Source organism: Danio rerio, chromosome 11 (genome assembly GCF_049306965.1).
Source record: "Danio rerio strain Tuebingen ecotype United States chromosome 11, GRCz12tu, whole genome shotgun sequence".
Taxonomy (NCBI): domain Eukaryota; kingdom Metazoa; phylum Chordata; class Actinopteri; order Cypriniformes; family Danionidae; genus Danio; species Danio rerio.
Window position 1 is genome coordinate 14,270,470 of NC_133186.1, and position 23,188 is coordinate 14,293,657.

Genomic DNA, 23,188 nt, shown 5'->3' on the forward strand with positions numbered 1-23,188 from the left:
TTTACAATCAACAACAGTCCAAGTCTGATTATTCTTTCAGCCCGTGTCATGTGTTATAGGGAAAGGTGAGGATTTACCATGAGGACTCGGTCATTGACTACACAGGCTTTATGCAGAAGTCTGTGATGAACAGTGTGCTATGACATATAGCCTTAGTGACTAATATTATAACTGCTGGTGATTTGTTGCAGTGAACAATGCTAAACAGTCTCTTCTCTTTTTTTGACATCAGTGTGCTGGATGATGGCTCAGTATTTGGTCATCGGTTACCACTTTTTTAACCTACTCACTATAATGGACATTGAACAACTGATGTGTATCAAACTCTATTAAATTTGAAACATTTACCTTTTTAAAGGCCTGGTCACTCAGAGGATGTTAACTGTGCATATAAATGTATTGATAACTATATTTGTGTCTACACCAGTTAATGATGACAAACAGCAGATGTCCTCAGTGTGCATTTATACATTTATAGAACATACTTTATATATTTATAGCACATCTGACCAGTGAAACCAGCTTGTTTAATCTGTCTAATCAAACAGGAATTTACCAACAAAAAAAAGACAGTGTAGTGAACTAAAAAAAAAAAAAAAAAAGGACGCAACACGAAGCTGAGAAACATTTATTATTATACTTCAGTTTTCTTGCCTGGCTTTTATAGCTTCCATGTAAAAAAATAAAAAAGTGTCATTACCTCCCAAGGTGTAACCAAATGTTTTCAAGATAGTTATTATCTTTAAATAATTTTTGAAAAGAGGGCTTAACATCAAGCAGCGAGCTTCTCCTCAACCATTTATATTTCAGTTGATTCTGACCAGCTGGCAGTGTTTCAATGTTTATTAGCTGGGGGAAAATCTTTCTGAAAGTGATTGCAGTGATTTTGTCTCTGTGTCTTTATTGTTATAGCTATGGTCTGATCTCTGCTGTTATTTTACATTCAAAATCATTTCTCCAACATCTTTCTCATTATCTCTATAGTTATTGTGCTTTGTGTGAATAGCACTTAACACTAAACTGACTGAAAGCCTGCTCTCAGAACCACACCATTGAAACTATTTGGTTGCCAGTTGCACTCATTTCTCAAGATTAGGGGTGGTCATTGTTGTATGCCTGATCTGTGTATATCCAAGTGTTTGCTATGTCATAGGACAAAAAATATAGATTGCATCATAGTGAAAGAGTGACCCACGGACCTTTGATGGAAGATGTCTCAATAGAACTTTGTGTACAACTGAATTTAAAAAGTAGAGAATGATTGAATATGGGACCATAAAGCATTCTATCAGTATGTGTGCACTGGCCTGACCAGGACATCCACTATGATGTCATGATATCATGTTTTAAACTGTAGTTGATAAATGATTAGTTGATAATGTAGCTGTGTTAACACAAACAACATCTCTGAATGTAAAATGCTCAAAGTTTAATGCAAAGGTAGACCTTAATTTTTACAGAGTTAGCTTAGCAAAGCCTGCAATGAACGAATTTTGGGCACAAAAAAAAATACTTCCGCCCCCTGTTAGATCACAAAGGTTCGTTTACTGCGCGCACACACTGCGCAGCTAAGGGCCGTGGCCAGAGTCGCTGTAATGTTACAGCAGAGGGAGAAATGCCATCCTGCTATTTCCAGAGAGCTTCTCTGTTTTTGTATTTGAGCTTCCAAATGACACAACACAAAGACAGAAGTGCTTCCAGTTCAATATTAATTATGTTCCATAGAATTATAAAATACATAGCAAGCATGATTTGACAAAACAGCTCCAGAATCTCTCCCAGTTCAGTGTTGGATTCAGCTAAAATCTCCTCAAAGAAAGAGCTGCTCTAAGCAGACGCTGTGAACTCTGAGCCACGACCTGTAAGTGTTTTTATTTGTTAAAATTGATCATGACATGTACAATGTCTAGCCTTAACGGTATGCTGTAGCAAAAATGTAAACAATGGGAAATGATGTTCGCCACCACTAACGATTTAGCTACAAATCCATATTTATCAGTCAAACTGCTATAAACACACACACACTTCACAGACGCATGCAGGCTCTCTGTCTATGTGTGTGCGCAGCTTTGCATTGTTTCTCTCTATAGGCAGCTTTTCCATGCGTTTTACATCTCAGATAATGAAGTCGCAAAAGATATGTGAACGATTCATGTTACTTAGGCATATTCCGGATGTGTGTGAAAGATGTTCTGTAATGCGTTGATTAAAAAAAAAAATACAGCAAAAGCACCCCTAACTGGTATGTAGCAGCAAAAAAAATCAATCCAGGCTCACACAGGTCTCATCCCACATCTTGTGCTTTATTCTGTCAGCAGCGTCACCACAGAAAATAACGAAATCCGAGCATGAGAGAAAAAAAAAATAAACATCTCTCCCGCGCACATGCACTTCTCGTGTTACAGATAGTTCATAGTATACACACGCACACACATAAACACACACACACACACACACACACACACAATGGCGTGCACACACACTCTCTTAAGGGTGCTGCATCCCATTTTCACTTGTTACAGACACTTGTCAGATGTTATTTTTGAGAGGGAGCATGAGGTTGACTGTTTCCACAAAATACGCGTGCTTGTATGGGCGTGACATTGAGCCGATCTGCGAATCGCAGCACATTATGACGATGGCCAATAAGAATCACTTGAGGGTGAGCCTTTCAGAGGAACTAGGAAATACATCAGTCATTTTTATGTTAGCGGAGTAGCTGTGTACAATCAAAGTGAGATTTATGAAAAAATAAAATGATTTCCTTCAAGTGAAACATGAGCACACATTGCTTTGCATTTTATTAACACAACCAAGCCTTAAAATTACATTCTGGACCACCCCTTTAAACCTGCACTGCAATAATACTTGTCTTCAACAGCTGCTGGAGGAAGTTAGATTCAATGATTAATCTGTTTTGACTGTGCAGAGTTCTGCTATTTGTTTAAAAATGTAGACAACAGGAGGTACAAACAGTAGCTCTGTGTTCAATTTAAAGCGTAATACCAAGGTCAGTACATTATTAATGTTATGTTTTTTCCACATTTTAGTGTATGTGTACTCTGTAAAAATTCTAGGTTCTACAATCAATCAATCAATCAATCAATCAATCAATCAATCAATCAATCAATCGATTTGTGTTGGGAGAACATGAAGAAATTAAGTTAGCTCAGTTTTTGCAAATGTAAGTGGATTGGACTTAAAACAGTAAAGTTGTTCCAAATGAACTTTTTAAATAAATTTTTAAAAAGTAGTTTGAGCAAACAGCAGTTTATTTTATTTTATTTTTTTATTTATGCACTGTAAAAACTGCTGGGTTCCACACAATTTCTGCATGTTGTTTCAACATCATCAATTAAGTTAACTTGATTGTTTTTTGCTAATTTAAGTGGATGGACGACACAAATTTGTGCCAAAAAACAAAGAACTGTGTTGGTTCAGCTCTTTTTAATTAAGTAGTTTGAAGAACCAGGTAACATATTTTTTGAGTGTGTCACAGCAGGTGACCTTTTTTTTTTCAGCTCTTCTTCAGGCGTTTGTGTGTGTTTGAGTATTGTGTATATCTACCCAGACATTGCACTTTTTCCTGGTTACATCCTGAGATTTTTTTTGTTTGTCTGCATTTGACTTTGCTTGTTTTTAATGCTGACAGAGGGTTATAGTTAACCAAGAATACCTTTTGGGGGTCTACAGTTTGCAATGTTTGCAAATTTTCTATTTCTAACATAAAATAGTGCGCTTACTGCACTCTAACGCAATGGTAAGGTTTATAATCTAGTTAATAGTAAACCTCTTTAACATTATTAAATGTACATACTGAATTCACTGATATGTGTTGGTTTAGACTGAGTCACAGTTCTAAAGTTCAATTTCACATAGTTTATTTTATTTTCAAAATCTGAGGTGAACTATTTGCTGCAGTTTTCAGTAGTATGACGATAAATGTCACATAAAGTTGCAATTAAACTCACAATATAAGCATTTAACACTAAATAAAGCCATGAGGTGTAGCTGAGGTGGTCCGTTTTCTTCCAAGAAATACAAGCCTTTTCTAAAACATATATTTCAGGGGTGGGTTAGAACAAAAACTCATTTTAATATGAAAAACATTCCTATCGTGTGTCGTTGCTTTTATTTAGACAGATTTTAAACCAGCCTTAAATCAGCCTTTTTGCTCGAGAGTCAAGCACACTGCTGTAGGTGTCTTCAATCTGGCAACCTGCACACTTGCATTTGTTTTACAAAAGGAGTGCAATACTTAGTTCAATCACTGGCTGTCAAACTTAAATGTCGCATCTTTATATTATACATTTTCAGTTTTGCGTGAACTATATATATATATATATATATATATATATATATATATATATATATATATATATATATATATATATATATATTTCATAATGAACTGATATTTTCATCCATTTTGTCTTTCAAACAGGTCCTGTGACCAATGCTGCCATCATACCAGCACCTGCCAACATGTTTCTTTCTGACAGTCATCCAGCCGTCCCTCTGCCACGGTTCAGTCGCCACCTGAACCCCTCCGAGCAGGGGGATGGCACAGGCACCGGAGGCATGAGTCTCAGACTGGGAGCCAACACGCAGGTAACATCTGAATTCTGAAACATATCTAAAATTAAAGGCCAACAGATCATGGAAAATATGATTAGGTCCCAGAAGAAAATGTATGAGATGCCAGAATTGGTGTTAGATTTATTTATCAATTTGTGTTCAGCAAATTGGCTTACCCTGATAACTGCAAAAGGTTACATGCAAAAGTTTAACTAGGAACAGAAGTCATTTACATATATACAGTTATGTAAAAAATATCAGTGCCTTAGATATAGTGCAAATAGCTTTAAATAACTGTTTATTCCATATTTTTGAATATAGACCATTTCAATGTTGCCATGCCATTGGACTATGAACATTGCCTGCTTGTTATGAAACTATTTCATAACTTAATGTTAAAACAGCTATCATAACATTATTTATCAATATGTGGCTTTTTTTTGATTCTCAGAAGCTGTAGAAATAAAAAATGTAAAACCAGAAAATATGTTGGGACCTTTGTGTACATCTCTGAAAATGATCTATAGCAAAAACATTGCACATTCAATTCTAAATCAAAATATTAAAAGATTTTATAGAGAACATTGTTTGAACAGTATTGTTAATGTTTTTCTCTATAAAAAACGTATAAACTAGGGACATGTTTGCATATCAGTACAAATTACTAAAGTAATATTTAATTGCAGGGCTTTTTTTTCATCTGCTTTGAATTAACTAAAAAAACTTGTTGACATTCAGAGACAAGCATTTCAGTTCATGATGAACAAACTTTATCTCAGTTCATGTGAATTTTAGGTTTTGCTTCAGAAACTAACATTTTAATGTCACCCTACACATTTCCATTTGGGTTGAGTTGGGGGATTGAGTCGGCCACTCTATTACTAAAATCTTTTTTTTCCTGAAAAGTTTTTGCTTTTTTACTTGTGTTTTTGCAGTCTTCTCTTGTTGAAATGCTAATTTTATAGGCATTTCCTTTTTGGCATAGGGCAATATTATCACTTTAAGTTGGGTTTGGTTGGGGTTGTTTTTTTTTTTTTTTGGAGTCGACTCTGATTCTCGACTCCTAATTTTGGGGTCGGTGTAATTGACACATTCACTTAAAATAACGCAAGGATTAAACAGGCTGTATCATATAGCACTTTATACATGCAGTTCCGCCTCCAAAGACATATGCTGTACAGGTGAATTGGGTTGGCTAAATTGTCCGTAGTGTATGTGTGTGAATGAGTGTGTATGGATGTTTCCCAATGATGTAGCTTCCACTGTGTTAAAAACATATGATGGGTAAGCTGGCGGTTCATTCCGCTGTGGTGAACCCCAGATTAATAAAGGGAAAAAAATGAATGAATGTTTGTTTTGTGCAATTTGTTTATTGTAAATAAATAAGGGTGTGTTAATGGGACAGCATATGCTGGAAGAAAAGGAGCGAGTCCGACCTGTCTTTGAACACTTGGCTTTGGCTATATTTTAATTTAAAAATCCTCTTTTTTAAATGAATTTCGTTTGTCATAAATTTCTTAATTTTAATGCATGTAATTTGTAGTTATCTATAAAATAAACAAGACAAATAGCCTAAATATTAGAGGTGAAATTAAGTGTGTCGAAGGCTAAAAAAAAAACAAAAAACAAAACAGGACGACATGCATTGTCAGATTTTGTCAATAAATAAATATTGCCTACTTTTGTCATTATGATTAGTGTTTATTAATTTAATTAATATTTTTATTATTTGTGAAATAGGCATAGGTTAAAAATTTTAATTATAGCAGCAACCACTAACATATCATAATTTTACTTGCAGTGCTTATCTAAGACGTCAGTCTGCTTCAAATGTACACGCATACAGTTGAAGTCAGAATTATTAGCCCCCCTGACTTATTAGCGCCCCTGTATATTTTTTTTCCCCAATTTCTGTTTAATGGAGGGAAGATTGTTTCAGCACATTTCTAAGCATAATAGTTTTAGAAACCTATTTCTAATAACTGTATTATTTTATCTTTGTCATGATGACAGTAAATAATATTTTACTTGATATTTTTCAAGACACTTCTGTAAAGCTTAAAGTGACATTTAAAGGCTTAACTAGGTTAATAAGTGAACTAGGCAGGTTAGGGTAATTAGGCAAGTTATTGTATAAGTTTGTTCTCTAGACTATCAGAAAAAAAAAATTTGCTTAAAGGGGCTAATAATTTTGTCCTAAAATTGTTTTTTAAAAAATTAAAAACTGCTTTTATTCTAGCCGAAATAAAACAAATGAGACTTTCTCCAAAAGAAAAAATATTATCAGACATACTGTGATAATTTGCTTGCTCTGTTAAACATCATTTGGGAAATATTTAAAAAAGAAAAAAAAATCAAAAGGGGGCTAATAATTCTGACTTCAACTGTATGCTATATTTAATTTATAAGACAGCAAACTTGACAAAAAACTTCATCCCGAAGCACTATTTACAATAGCCTTGAGTACTCGTGGTGCAAATAACAAAATCGTAAAACGTGTGAGCACGGATTCAAAGCGGGCATCTTCGATGTTCATTGTGCTCAAAAATGAACATTAAAACTGTAGCCTGTAACTGTTTTATTCAGGAGGGTTTGAAAAAACTAATTTGGAGTCAACCCCCATCCCTACTTTAAGCATGTGTATGTATTCAAACTGATCCATGATACCTTGTAAATTGTAAATAGATCCAAAACCACAGTATGAAAAACATTTCCATACCATGACATCTTTTCAGTGAATTGAGGCTTGAGTTTTGTTTTCGGCGCATCATCTGACACTGATAAACACTATATCAGAAGAACAATAATTACCCTCATCCGTCCGAAATACTCTTTGGGACAGTCGTTGTGTTTCTTGCCAATTCTTTGCCGATTCTACATATGCTCTTTTTTTCAGTAGTGATACTTTATGGCACTTTCTTGTATCCATTCTTCAGCCTGTCAGTGTACTTGCAGATCATTTTAGATCCTATTTCATCTCTTTGGAGGTGATGATTGGCTGAGTCTTTGCCATTATAACTGTTCTTAAATTTTATCTAATTTCTTTTTGCTGCATTTGGCATCATTTCAGATGAACATCCTATAGTTTGCTGCTCGTCTTTGTATGTTTTCCATTCTCAAATCAAAGTTTTACTTTCATTACATATAGTTTTTCTCAACAATGTTTGAAACGACCCATTTAAGTCTCAATTCATAAAGAAGAATATTTTTTCTGACAATGTGTAACAAATTGCTGACTTTCCTCAATAGAGGACCATTAATGACATCTGTTTTCTTCATGTAATAAATGAACTCCACATTGCTATTATTTTAACCCACACCTTTATCCAATTACTCAATAAAACTGCAGAACACACACATACATGTAAAGTCAAGCCCCAAATTGTTTATCACCCTGGCAAATCCTGACTTAACGTTTCTAATGTAAATAAAAGCTGAGAATGTTTTTATTTATTTATTTATTCCACAATGATGCCTCTTGTACATTGTCTTATCATTTTGTGAGAAGCCATTGTCATTTCCTTTTGAATAAAAGTAACACTAATCCAGAGTTTGCCAGGGGTATGACTAATTTCTGTCTTACTGTGTATGTATATATATACCTTTAAGCAAACTTGTCCATTTAACCCAAGTTTGCTTAGGTTTGCTTGCACAAAGTATAAAATAGTTTGTTAAATTTTTTAAATTACAATTATTATAAATTGGTTTAAGCAAATTTACAATATTTAAATGTGTTTTTAGTGATCCAGTGAGATTATAATGATGTTTTTACTGCTGAAGATTTAATAGGAGGCATTTGTCAGGAAGTCAGCGTGAAATAAGTGATCATCTATTTTCTAAAGGCATGCTATCTATCTTAATGTGCACAGTACATCCACTAGTGATGTAACTGATCACGAAGCTAACAGTTTGGATTACTCTATGGTTTTTAAGTCACGGATCAGCCAATTTTTTGGATCAGCAAAAAAGGCAGGAGACATGTCAATTGCTTTCTATTTATACAAATTATTACTGCAGAAACCATTGGTTATAACAAACATAACATAGAACCTGTAATTTTATAAAAAATAAATAAATAAATATCAAGAAAGAACCAGTTGAAAAAATGGAAATATTCAATACGAAAAATTATCTTTTCTACTGTTGCTAATAATGCTAAATATAGAAATTTAACATCTTGTACAACAGATCATTATTATTTTCAATCAATGATTCAACAATTCACAAAAAACTTGTTTCATTGTAGATGTATAGTTTTTGAAAGCCTATTTAGTGACAGAATTTTAATAGGTGTTTGTTGCCACCAACTTGACTTGTTGCGTCAAGTTCCATGAAACAGGGATTTTAATCTTTACTATCAGTGTTTACATCAGTGTTTGTATCTGAACTATGAACTTGTATTCCAGTACTTCTATGTTATTTAATTGTTTGTAACTAACAGAAAAAGTGTAAAAACTGAATCTCTCTTGATCAAACACAGATGAATGCAGCGCTTCTAAGGATTAATAATACACATATGCAAATCACTATAATTTATCATTTAATGTTTAATTGTGCAGCTTTACACTGAATGCATTAATGCAGGCTAAACAAACAGTGACAGAAAACACCTTTAATTAACCTAAAAAGCATGTAGGTTCCACCATAGCTTTTTCTTTCATCAGGCAATCTCTTTGCAAATGTTATAAATGTTGGATTAACCTATATAATAAGTTTTAAAAGAAAAGTTATTAATTTGCAGATCAGGTGTGTTTCTAACTGTGGTCGACTGTGATCCATTACACCCCCAACATCCATGCATGTTTAGTTTTTACAATTGTAATTTTAAATCAAAGTTTTGTCATGCCATTAATCAATTAATTGTCTTGAACAACCAAAGAATTGAAACAAGTGCACCCTAGATATATTTCTGAATAATAATAATTTCACTCGCATATAAAAGAAAAGATCTGAGCATAGTTGAGTTACAGAAATTCAATTTAGTAGGTGAATTACCAAATTACATCACACATGACGTTACACGGGTTCGACCATGCATACAGGTGTCTCGATTCCACAAGTACCGCTTTAACAACCAAGAGGACAGAAAAAGTTACCTCACAAACATGCCAGCGCAGCGCGTCAAATGTCCTAAGACCTGTTGCAATAGCAAACGTGTCGTGTTGTGCGGTAGGATGCCAAAATCAAAAGTTCAAAAATAGAACTTAACTTAAATTTTACCGTACACCACTGTTACAACCTCTTCGTAAGTTCACACTATGCTGAATCATACACATTACTCAATTTTGATTGCAGCAATGATTTCAGCAAAAACAGTTAAATATGGATAATTAAACAGCAGACACTTGATGCTTAGAAATAAATGTAAAAATCTATATTCACATAGCCTACCGTACAGGTGCGGTTTGCTGTCAGAATGCAGTTGTTTTACTTGTTGATGATTACCCAGGCCTTGTACAGTTCCGTCTTCTTTCCTTGTCTCTGGCTAGGCAGAACCTTGGTTTTTAGCACTACAATGTTTTGAATCTGGTAATCATAAAATATTATTTCTTGCACATAACCACACAGAACAAAATTGTTGGCATACAAAGACTTGTAGGCCTTTAACTTCTCTATTGTAAAATCACTTGAAGTTTCAATGAGATAGATGTATATTTAGGACTTGATGCTTGGCCGTTTTGTCTTATTCAATATCCATTGGGAGGGTGCTATCGCAAATGTACCTGTCAGACGAACGTTGCTCACTTTAACTGTAATTTTGCAGAATAACTGTGCTTATCACTGGGTGACGAGCTGTTATAATATGCTCAAAGCATTATGTAAATAATAAATATAATATGTAATCAATATAACTTCTCTAATACAACAACAAACCCTGTACAACATCAGATGTCATTCCCTCACTGTAAATGCTAGCGCTCACGTTTTTTTTCTGAAAACTTGATGCGCACGCATCCTGAATGTTTACAAACCAGTAATTTGTCTATTAATTGTTATTTATGTAGCGCCTTTACAATGTAGATTTTGTCTAATCAGCTTAAGAATAGAAGTTCTAGTTAATTGAAACTGACAGTCCAGTTTTTAGTTGAAGTTCAGTTTAGTTCAGTTCAGTGTGATTTAATTTTTACTTCTGAAAGTCCAAACACTGAGGGGCAAATTTATCTTTGCGCAGCTCCACAAGTGCCAAATCAAGCAAGCCATTGGCGACTCTGGCGAGGAACAAACTTCACCAATTGACAAAAGTGAATGAAAAAAATAGGCTCAGTTGGGCACGACCATTTGGCAAGACTCAATGGCTAAATCTAGATTAGTATTAGTACATCTACTAAATGACCAAATGTGAATGCAAATACAACTCAGAAAATTGGCATCAGAAAGTTGACATATCTATTATTATGAATATTCCACCCAGTTATGCAAATCCTCAAATGACTAAGCAAGCCAGTGTCCTTTTCTTTGGCTCAGATGTTTTAGTTTCCTTTATATGAGGTGTAACGGCTGCATATGGGTGATATCTTTGGGTCAGAGGTGTTAATGCAAGTTGCACATATGAATCTGTCTTACTACCCGTGTTCAAACATGATGAATGTTTACAGCAGGTGCGACCCGACTGTAATTCCTAACACGTCCAAATCAATTACGGGCATATAAATGAAATGCTTATATAAAGTCTTAAATTTGCCCACCACCTGCTGTGTGGGTCCAACCTTTGCGCATTTTATCTCCCCTTCTTTCTGCATATCTGCCATTTCTCCCTTCTTCCCTTCTCCCCTTAGCTTATTTTCCCGAACGGCTAATCTTCCAGCCTCTGGGTGAGCACATTCTATCAGAAAAATACAAGCCTCTTTCACCTCTGCACAGCGAGAGAGAACCAAAAACAAATGTTCAGATAAGTGCATTAATACTTTTACCAGGAAGCAAAATAACACATTCCTACTGTGACCCAGAGGCTGCAGTCAACATCACACAACCAGCACGTGCGTGTAGATTAAAGCTGCTCTGAGAAAATTAATTTCTCTTTTGAAATTGTTTGTTATTCGTTTGGGAGCAGAATCGTCGCTCCTGCTGGGAGAGGTGGGTTACTAAAATCAGCCTGAATTGAACCACCTGACCCCCTAAATAATCGCATCTCGAAGGGGAGGAAGTCTATTAAGAGTCTGGCTAACTCAATTCAGATGGAGGTCAGCAGTGAGATGGGTTTCAGTCAGACCTGTTGCCGTCCTGGCGGAGCTTATGTCTGCTCTTGCTATGTGCTAATGGAGTGGAGCAAGAGGTCGGATGGGTTACAGCCCTCAACTTTGCATAAAGATAGATAATCCATTATTTAGCCCTGAATTAGGCAGCTTATATTTCAGAGCTAAAGGCAAGCAGGGTTTCTGCATGGGTTGACTGCTCAGCTTTCAGGGTGAATTCTGAGACTTTTAATTGCACTTCATTAACTTTTCCCTTATGTGTTTCTTTAATTATAAGCACGTTTTGCTTTTTGGGCATGAGCAATTCCAGCATTATGGATGTGATATTTGCAGTAAAACTTAAAACATAAGTAACAATTAATAATTTCTTACATGTGTGAGCCTGGTCTCATGTTATGCCATTGATTCAGTTCAATTCAATATCCTGGTGCATTGACAATTGACAATGATTTTATTAAAATATATTAATATTTATATATTATTTGTAATACAATATTGTCCTTTAATACAAGCAGTAAGATGAACTGTATCTTTAATTTGACCTGCTCAAAAAAAAACACTCTTTTTGAATGTATCAAACAAAACTCCAATACATGCACAGAAGACAACATGAGCATTTATAGCAAATAAACTAATTTAATTATTATCTCGCTTCCTTTTTGAGCGATGTCTTACAACTCTATGATTCGTCATTGTCTTCATCCACTTTACAGAAAGGGCTGCACTTGGCTTTAGAAATGAAAGCTCTGTTCACCGATGACTGACCCGGGAAGAACAACTGTGGTTACAGTCTATGGGCTCTATTTTGATGGTCCATGCGCAAAACGGAAAGCGCAGGAAGCAAACGCTTTTAGGGCATGTCAGAATCCATATTTGCTAATATTCAGGACGGGAAAATCTGCTTTGCGCTGTGGCGCATGGTCTAAAAGGGTTGAGTTTATTTTTTGATGAGTTATAGGTGTGTTTTGAGAATAAACCAATCAGAGTCTCATCTCCCATTCCCTTTAAGAGTCAGCTGCGCTGCGCCATAAGCGCATTCGCTATTTACAGGACAGAAAGTAAGTGGAAGTGAAAAAACTGAGCATTTCACAAGCAAACAGTTAACAGCTAACAGTTTTTTTTTAACAGAAAACAGTTAAACAGACCGTCTACCGCGCAAGAATGAGAGATAATCGATCTACTTTCACTTTCGCTCTTGGATAGGCAAACCTTTATGACATCAATTAGCCTATAAATAATTAATTTTGTTTGTTAAGCGCAAATATTTGTTTCAAAACTGTTTCTAAATTTAGTTCTAATTTCCAGCAAACGAATAAATGAATAATAATAACGAAGTGTGTTCAAAAAACTGAGTTATATCCTAAAACACATGCTTTGCCCCATATGGTCTAAAGGTGGGCATATCTAAGTTGTTTTTAATAAAACAAAATATGTTCTGTGTAAATAGAAAATATGTTTTGTAATATTTTAATCCTTTATATTTATATCCTATATATATATATATATATATATATATATTCATATTATATTCTATCTATAGGCCTATCCTTAATATTTAAATTTTAAATATAATCCTTAAATTGCGTATTGCTCTACATCTTTAGTTTAGACCGGGTTTGTTTTGGTCTAATGAAAAATCTATTATAGTTTCTCAAAATAGCAACCCGCCAGCAGTGCGCCTCAGAACGCCTTTCTTTTTAGACCAGAACTCCTATGGGCGCAAATGCATTTGCTATTTAAAAAGCGTGGTGCAACGCCTCAAAACGACTCTTGCGCCAAGCTGAAACTAGCAAACAAGTATTGCGCCACGTCTTGCTCCACATTGCGCCGGGTGTATGATAGGGCCCTATATGTGCAAAATACTCGGCTATCACAGGTAATCGGTAATAGACATAGTGGAGAAAGCTCACAACTCAGACACACGCGTGTCTCGATTCCACAAGTACCGCTTTAACAACCAAGAGGACAGAAAAAGTTACCTCACAAACATGCCAGCGCAGCGCGTCAAATGTCCTAAGTGTGTGAGAGCGAAAGAGGCAGAGATGGAGTTTTACAGCATTTCTCCTTAGTAGTGAAATATCGGTTTGTGTGCTATGCCTTCTTCTGTGTCAAAGAAAGACTTTCCAGCAAACTGACAAGCAGTTGAATTGTGCATAATTATCTACCTTTTAAGTAGTAGGATGGTTTTATTTAGTCCCTTGTCTCCTTCGCCATAGTATTCTACTGCGACATCGCGCATAGGAGATAAACGACGCCAGCGCGTAATAACCGGTTATGATCTATTACTGAACCAATATCGAATTGTCCCTATTTGCATCGCGATGCACCGAAGAAACAATTAATTTTGACATCCTTATTACATATATTGCTTTTCTAGACACTCAAATCGGTTTACACTTTTGGGGGGGATTCTCCTCATCCACAACCAGCGTGAAGCATCCACCTGGATGATAAGGTGGCAGCCATATTGCACCAGACAGCACACCATACGCCAGCTGATTGGTAGATGGGAGACAATTAAGATAGGGGATGATTAGAAGGCCGTGATGGACTGAGGCCAGTGGGCAAATTTGGCCAGAATGCCGGGTTAAACCCCTACTCTCTTTTTTTGAAGGACATGGTGGTATTTTTAATGACCACAGACAGTCAGGACCTTGGTTTAACATTTCATCCGAAAGACTGCACTCACTGAGCAGTCTCCTTCACTATACTGGGGCGTTAGGACCCTCTGCTGGTCTCACTAACACCACTTCCAGCAGCAACCTGGCTTTCCCATCCAGGTACTGACCAGGCGCAGCCCTGCTTGGCTTTTTATTTTGGCTTTAGCTGCCTGCTAAATACACTGATAAAGTATATGTTAACATTATACTGAAACATCTGTTCATATTTTCCAAAACTACTAACCTGGTCCGGGGCAGGTAAACTCTCATGCTAATTCTTAGGTTTAAGCCTAATCAAGGTAATATTAACATTCACATGCTGTAATTTGATGCCATTTTAATTCACTTAACCTTTTAATAATGATTAAAACGTTGTAGTCACCTAATTGTGTGTGCGTGCGTGCGTGCATGCGAGCACCAGACATCTTTAATACATATTAAACAACAAAAAAATACAAACTACAACATTTCCATTTTATATTTTTTTATGTTTTTGTTGATTTTTTTTTCTGTTTATTAACATTTTATTTAATATTTTCCCTCAACATATTAAACTGGGTGTACTAATCTTTGGATTGTGATCTTCAGTTTATTTTTTGTTAGATTATTTTTTTTGCTTTTGCTTGTTGCACATTAATATTATTGTAAAGCATCCTGTAGAAAATACAAATTTTAAAGAGTGATCTGTGATTGGTGTATTTAGCTATACATATGTAATATTCATATGTAATATATAATATACAGTTGAAGTAAGAATTATTAGCCCCCTGTTTATTTTTTTTTCCAATTTCTGTTTACCAGAGAGCAGATTTTTTTCAACACATTTTTAAACATAATAGTTTTAATAGCTCATTTCTAGTAACTGATTTATTTTATCTTTGCCATGATGACAGTAAATAATATTTTACTAGATATTTTTTAAGACACTTCTATACAGCTTAAAGTGACATTTAAAGGCTTACCTAGGTTAATTAGGTTAACTAGGCAGGTTAGGGTAATTAGGCAAGTCATTGTATAATGATGGTTTGTTCTGTAGACTATCGAAAAAATTATTGCTTAAAGGGGCTAATAATTTTGTCCTTAAAATGGATTTTAAAAAATTAAAAACTGCTTTTATTCTAGCCAAAATAAAACAAATAAGACTTTCTCCAAAAGAAAAAAATATTATCAGACATGCTGTGAAAATTTCCTTCCTCTGTTAAGCATAATTTAGGAAATATTTAAAAAAAGAAAAGAAAACTCAAAGGTGGGCTAATAATTCAACTGTATATAAGCACTAACTTATGTAAATAAGTTGGCTTTCTTAAAGAATGACTTTAAAGCTGCAAACCCCGTAAGGAATAATCGGGAGATGGATCTGGGCTGAGCAGTAGCCTTACTTTAATATAAACATATTTTCCCGCGGGCCGTGGGAAACACAAGTGTCAAAGGGAAAGCAGCGCTTTGCAGTGGATTCCGGAGCAAATTAAAAATCCCGCCGCTTGTGTCTGCAAGGCTCTTTGTATCCAGCATTTTTAAGGAATTGTGGTGACGTTACGCACATTTTGAATGTTACAGGGAGTAATAATGCATTAACTTCTTTCTTGCAAGCAACATTTGGCAGTTGGCTAAGCGCACATTCTCTCCTCTCTCGCACGCATGCGCAAGAACAATTTCAATGTATTGTGACAAATATTAATTTAACCTAAATAATGTATATATTTTGTATATAAATATATTTTAATATCTGCAATTTCCTGTCAGCCTTCTCTCTTGCTTTGTTGCCAGTCGTACTGTAGTTTTTGATAATTATGTTTACATTATTATATGTTTAAACTAAAAACAAATGCCGCTCACTCGCTGTGAACAGCTGTCTCATTTCAGAGATCTTTCAGTTCTCGTTGCCATGGTAGCACACAACATAAAAGGTGCAGTTATCTAGATTATATATCTAGATTATCTAGATTATGTAATCTGAACTCAGATTAGATCAAATGAACTTCAACTTGCTGTTATGGAACCAATTTAAGTGTGGTTTAGTTTGGCTTATTTTTTTTACTTAATCCCCGCTTTTTAAACCACTTTTATGAAACCGCCCCCCTGCTGCAGTCCAAACCGAGCATCAGAATGAGAAAGAAGGGTAATGATTTTTAACGAGGCCAAGAATAGCCAGAATGGTTCCAGCTGATAGAAAGGCTACAGTAACTCAAATAACCACTTGTTACAACCAAGGTTCGTCTCTGAATGCACAACATATCTAACCTTGAGGCAAATGGGATGCAGCAGCAGAAGACCACACCGGGTGCCAATCCTGTTTGCTAAGAACAGGAAACTTAGGCTACAATTTGCATAGGCTCTCCAAAACTGGACAACCGAATATTGGAAAAAAGTTGCCTGGTCAGATGAGTATCCATTTCTGCTGGGACATTTGCATGATAGGGTCAAAATTTGGTGTCAACAACATGAAAGCATGGATCCATCCTGTCTTGCATCAATGGTTGGGGCTAGTGGTGGTGTTACGGTGTGGGGGATATTTTCTTGGTACACTTTTGGCCCGTTTGTACCAATTGAGCATCGTGTCTACGCCACAGCCTACCTGAGTATTGTTGCTGACCATCTCCATCCCTATATGACCACAGTGTACCCATCTTCTGATGACTACTTTCAGCAGGATAACGCACCATGTCATAAAGCGTGAATCATCTCAAACTGGTTTCTTGAACATGACAATGAGTTTACTGTACTTAAATGGCCTTCACAATCTCTAGATCGAGCAACTTTGGGATGTGGTGGAACAGGAGATTCACATCTTGAATGTCCAGCTGACAAATATGCAGCAACTGCGTGATGCTATCATGTCAATATGGACCAAAATCTCTTCTGAGGAATATTTCCAGTAGTTTGTTGAATCTATGACATGAAGGATTAAGGCAGTTCTGAAGGCAAAAAGGTGTCCAACTTGGTAATAGTAAGGTTTACCTAATAAAGTGGCCAGTGAGTGTATATAAAACATATGTGATTTTATTACATTTTCAGTTTTTTAGAAAAATGTATTTCTGACAAATGGGTAAAGCCAAGCATTAGAAGGTTATAGCAAAGTTTTTTTTTTTTTTTTATTCCTTGATGAATAGATTTATTTAAAAAAAAAACACAGTTTATGTGTTACTTTTTATAAAGCTCTGCTTTCTTACTAACCTCAAAATATTACCAAATAGATGTACTATTGAAATATTACAGGTGTTGTATTTCAAATTGGTGAAGATATGTGGGTGCGAGCGAAATTGAACCACTGTGCTGGGAAGCAGCACCAGCTTTACTCATCTTTTTTTCTGTAAAATCAGCAACATTACTGTATCCATCGAGGGAGGAACAGTAAATTCCTGTAGACGGCCACTGATGGTGCGTAAATCAGCTGAGTAAGATGGCAGGATCTGGGAAGGGTTGTTAAAAAGAGATTGACCTTGCTGGGATTTTCATTGTCAGCCTTAATAATCTCGTTGGACCCTTGGAACAACGTCATCCTCTCCGCGAGCCCCTGGCCACTTACTCACTGTCAGTAGCGATCAGCCTGCAGGAGACAGCCATGATTAGACCTTGTTTGTAATTGACCCTCTCACAGCCTCTTCGGGACACTTGTGAAATGCCTACACACAAACACCTCATTGGCACACTCAATCATTATTGCAGCTTACCATACTATTACGTTGATGTTTAAAGTGTTTCTCTTTGTCTTTTTTTCCACACACTCAGGAGCCGGAGGGAACGTATTTGGAGAAAGCCGAAGAGCTTTACTCTCTGATGTGTGCTGTGACAGACAAGGTAAGCAGGGAAGCTCACCGCCGCTGTCTGAATTCAATCATTTCTGTGAGCTGAATTTTAGCAAGGCTTTCAAGGCGGAGGCAGTTTGTAGCCTGTTGGCTTTGATTCCTCTGATGATTAGCGTGAAGAGAGCAGAGATGGAGCACTCGTCACAAGTAGTGTTCAGCCGGCAGAGTAATCAACCCGTAATTGACATTTTAAGATGTCTAATAACTTTGCCCGTCTGGGTAATAAACATATATTTGTGGTGGTGGTGATGAATTGGATGCAGTTTTTTTTAAATAAACCTGTTTATGTTTCTTAATTAAATTACTTTAATTCGTTTAAAGTGGTCTAATTTTAAAGTTTAATGTAATAATTCACCCAGAAATCCTAATCAAAACCATTTTACAAATTACCATTTTAATCACCATCAAGTGGTTCCAAATTTTTTTTTGTATGAGTACATTTATTTGAGGGGGAGTACATCATGTCATTTATATACAGTGTATGCATACAGCATACTATTACTGCATGGAGTGGTATTGCTTTTATATTTTCAGGGGTGAAAATAGGAAACACAAATGAACAAGAAATAACGATGGTGTCATAAAAGGTGCTTAAATGTGAAATTGCTTTCTTGTAACATAGTTTTAAAGCTGCCAATGACAGATGCACCCTAGCCTCCATTAAAGCAATGAGCACCGTGAAGCCGTTGTTTACAGTCAATTTAGAATGGCTAAAGGGTGTTATTAGGTTCAAGGTGGAGCACTTAAAAATCCTTAGCAGTTCTGATTTAACTTTTTTCTTACTTTTAGAGCCTGTAAACTCCTTCCTTATGCCCTATGTTTGAAAAATGTCTTTTACAGTGTCAGTAAACAGCAGATTATTTTTACAGTAGGTGTAATAGCTTGCCTATTTGAGCTCTTATAAAAAAAAAAAAAAAAAAACGGGACTAGAATTCACACACTTGGCACATTACACTTTATTTTAAACCAGACCGGCAATCATCCATAAGAAGTATCAATAAACAGTATAATTCGAAATCTAAATATAGAGTTAATGTCAAAATGTTTAGCCCTCCTATAATACTTATTATTTTAAAAGAGCTAGGATATCCTCACAGTATTTCTTATATTTATTTCATATTTTATCTATCATATTTAATTTATTTTAGTTGGAATCAAAACAAAAGTTTTTAAATATTTAAAAAAATAAGTTATATATTAAATATTATTGAACTTATTTTTTTTTTAACAGAGCAAACAACTGTTTTCCAATAACTTGCCTAAATAGCCTAACCTAATATTAGTATTAAGCTTAATGTCAATTTTAAAGACTTAAATAGTATTATTATGTTAAGTGTTTAAAGTAAATGCACTTCAAACTTAATTCTAGTATCATACAAAATAACAAGAAAAAAATTGATGTACTGTCATGGCGAAGACAAAATATATATATTTATTAGAAATTAGTTCTTAACACTTGTGTTTAAAATATGTTCAATAAATCTTCTCTACATTAACCAGCACTTTTAAATATAAAGGATTTACAGTAGGGCTAGTAATTTTGACTTCAAGTCTATATATTTCTCTGTGTGTAAGTGTACTTGTTTACGTGGTTTACTAGCATGAAAATTGGATTACGAAGTCTAATTACAAAATTGTATGATGACATATGTTTGACCTAGTTGTACTCCTACAATGGTTTATGATGACATATCTTGTGCCCTCATTATTCAAAGCTTAAAAATCATATTTAAGGGTCTCTTGAGATTTAAGATTTGCATCACAGGTTCCCTGTGTGGGTTGGGTTAAGGGGTAGGGTAAGGTCATCATAAGTGGTTTTTACAGTTTAAAATACATTACTCTTATGAAGAGTGCTTCCATATATACATGTGTCTTTGCCTGTGTGTCTAACCACCTTGTTTCCTTCTTACTTCTCCCTATTTGCTCATACATATTTTACAAGTTACAAAACACATGTAAAGTGATGCCAACTAATTCCAGGCGGATATGGCATTCTTCGAGCGCACTCAATTCGGCTATATATCGGGACCCAACTCAGACCTGGCTAATTATTTAATATACGACCCTATCATACAAGAGGCACAAGATGTGTATGGCCTGATTTGTTGCTATTTTCAGCCACATTTTTTTAATAGCAAAGCCATTTGTGCCACTTTGTGGACTCATGGGTGTGCTGGTCTATATAGCAGGTGTGTTAGGGTGCATTGTTGGTGCTTTGCTTTTTTGACAAACTAAAATAAGACTGCGCCATTGACCAACTAAAAGCTCATCTAAAGACCAGCGCAAAGTGCGTTAGTTATGTGCCTATGATTACATATTGCTTAATACACTAAGGATGTACAGCAATACACAAATATATTTTCATATGAAAAAATTAAAGAAATAAAATGTTACAAAAAAGATTGTTTTGTACAAAATATAAAAACGACTACATCCATGCCTCATCTTGGAGGGCTTTTTTTATTAATTTTTATTTGGATATTGTTGTTATTAGTAGTAGAATTATTTATGATATGTATATTTATATATTTTTTAATAAAAATTTAATTAAAAAAAAGTTTAGTTTTGTCCACATTTCGGGTTTTGAACCTTATGGGGGCATAATAATAAAAAGTATTTTTGGATATAACACACTTCGTTATTATAGTTCATTTATTCGTTTGCTGGAAATTAAAACCGGATTTAGAAATAGTTTTGAAACCAATTTTCATGCATAACAAACAAAATTATATATGTATGCTAATGGATGTCTTCAGTGGAGTGATATTCCACCATTTTCCTTACACGAGAGTAAACAGAGAAAGTAAAGAAGCTGAATGGAGTGTGCAGATAGTCTGTTTAGCTGTTTTTTCGCTAGTGAAGCATTCATTTCTTTCACTTACAAAGTCCGCCATGTAAATAGCAAATGCGTTATGACTCGACGCAACAAAGGTATTTTTGAGATGAGACTCTGATTGGTTTATTGCACATTATGCTCAAAACACACCCTTAACCCATTAATAGAATAAGCACAACCCTTTTAGACCATGCGCCGGGGCACAAACTGTATTTTGTTTTTTTTGTCCTTAGAATAGCATAAATAGATTTGGACATGCCCTTAATGATTCTGCACCATTCTCTTTAGACTTTGCACCTAGATCATTAAAATAAAGTCCATAGACTCAAACTTGCTCAGGTCCTGGGCACTATATACAGTGCATCCAGTGCATCCATTCATAGTGCTTGCCTTATTCCAAAATGGAATAAATTAATTTATTTCCTCATAATGCTTTACACAATATCCTATAATGACAATGTGAACAAAGTTTTTTTTTTTTTTTTTTTGGCAAATGTATTAAAAGTACAAAACCTGAAAAATTACATGTACATACTGTAAGTATTCACAGCCTTTGCCTTGAAGCTCCAAATTGAGCTCAGGCACGTTCTGTTTCCTCTGATCATTCTTAAGATGTTTCAGCAGCTTAATTGGAGTTCACCAGTGGTACATTCAATTGATTGGACATGATTTGAAAAGGCATACACCTGTATATAAGGTCCCAGGGTTGACAGTGCATGTTAAAGCACAAACCAAGCATGAAGACCAAGGAATTGTCTGTAGACCTCTGAGACAGGATTGTCTCGAGGCACAAGAAAATTTCTGCTGTTCAGAAAGTTCCAATGAGCACAGTGGCCTCTATCACCTGTAAGTGGAAGATGTTTGGAACCACCAGGACTCTTCCTAGAGCTGTCCGGCTATCTAAGCTGAGTGATCGGGCGAAAAGGGCCTTTAGCATTCTTCTGTGGAGAGAGGAGAACCTTACAGAACGACAACCATTTGTGCAGCAATCCACCAATAAGGCCAGTATGGTAGAGTGGCCAGACGAAAGCCACTCCCCACCTGGAATTTGCCAAAAGGCATCTGATGGACTCTCAGACCATTAGAAAGAAAACTTTCTGGTCTGATAAGACTAAAATTGATCTCTTTGGAGTGAACGCCAGGCGTTACGTTTGGAGAAAACCAGGAACTGCTCATCACCAAGCTAATACCATCCCTACAGTGAAGCATAGTGGTGGCAGCATCATGCTGTGGGGATGTTTTTCAGCTGCAGGAACTGGAAGACTAGCCAGGATAGAGGGAAAGATGAATATAGCAATGTACAGAGACATCCAGAATGGAAACCTGCTTCAGAGTGCTCTTGACCTCAGACTGGGGCAACGGTTCATCTTCCAGCAAGACAATCACCCAAACCACACTGGCAAAATATCAATGGAGTGGCTTCACATCAACTCAGTGAACATTCTTGATTGCCCGAGCTAGAGCCCAAACCTAAATCCTATTGAACATCTCTGGAGAGATCTGAAAATGCCTGTACATCGTTGCTTCCCATACACCTGATAGATCTTGGTACTGAGGTGCTGCAAAGAGGAATGGGCAAAAATTCCCAAAGACAGGTGTGCCAAGCTTGTGGCATCATATTCAAAAAGACTTGAGGCTGTAATTGCTGCCAAAGGTGCATCAACAAAGTATTGAGCAAAGGCTGTGAATGCTTACTGTATGTACATGTGATTTTCATGTTTTTTATTTTTAGTAAGTTTGCAACTAATTTAAAAAATCTTTTTTCACATTGTCATTGTGAGGTTTTGTTCATAGAAATTTGAGGAAATAAATTAATTGAATCTATTTTGAAATAAGGCTGTAGCATTAAAAAAAATGTGTAAAAAGTGAAGCGCTATGAATACTTTCTGCATGCACTGTATATGACAAATTCTAACTTTTACACAAGGGTCCCTCTTGTACCTTGTCTTTATATCTTTTGGGAGAAGCCGGTGTCATTTTCGGTCAAAAATAAAAGCTGACTAGTTGAATAAAAGTAACTTTTGGTCAGAATTTGTTAGGGATATGAATCATTTTGAGCTTGACTGTGTATATATATAAAGACTATAAATATGTATGGAATCTACAGATTGCTGT

The 23,188-nt window shown here is 35.6% G+C and overlaps 1 protein-coding gene across 1 annotated transcript in view; it reads left to right on the forward strand.

Moving 5' to 3' along the window:
- wdr18 (WD repeat domain 18) overlaps positions 1-23,188 on the forward strand; it is a 147,498-nt gene that overhangs the window by 119,158 nt on the left and 5,152 nt on the right. Inside the window, exons 8-9 of the mRNA NM_001005206.1 lie at positions 4,445-4,611; positions 18,161-18,229. Coding sequence (NP_001005206.1) covers positions 4,445-4,611; positions 18,161-18,229 — 236 coding nt within the window. The remainder of the gene's footprint in view (positions 1-4,444; positions 4,612-18,160; positions 18,230-23,188) is intronic.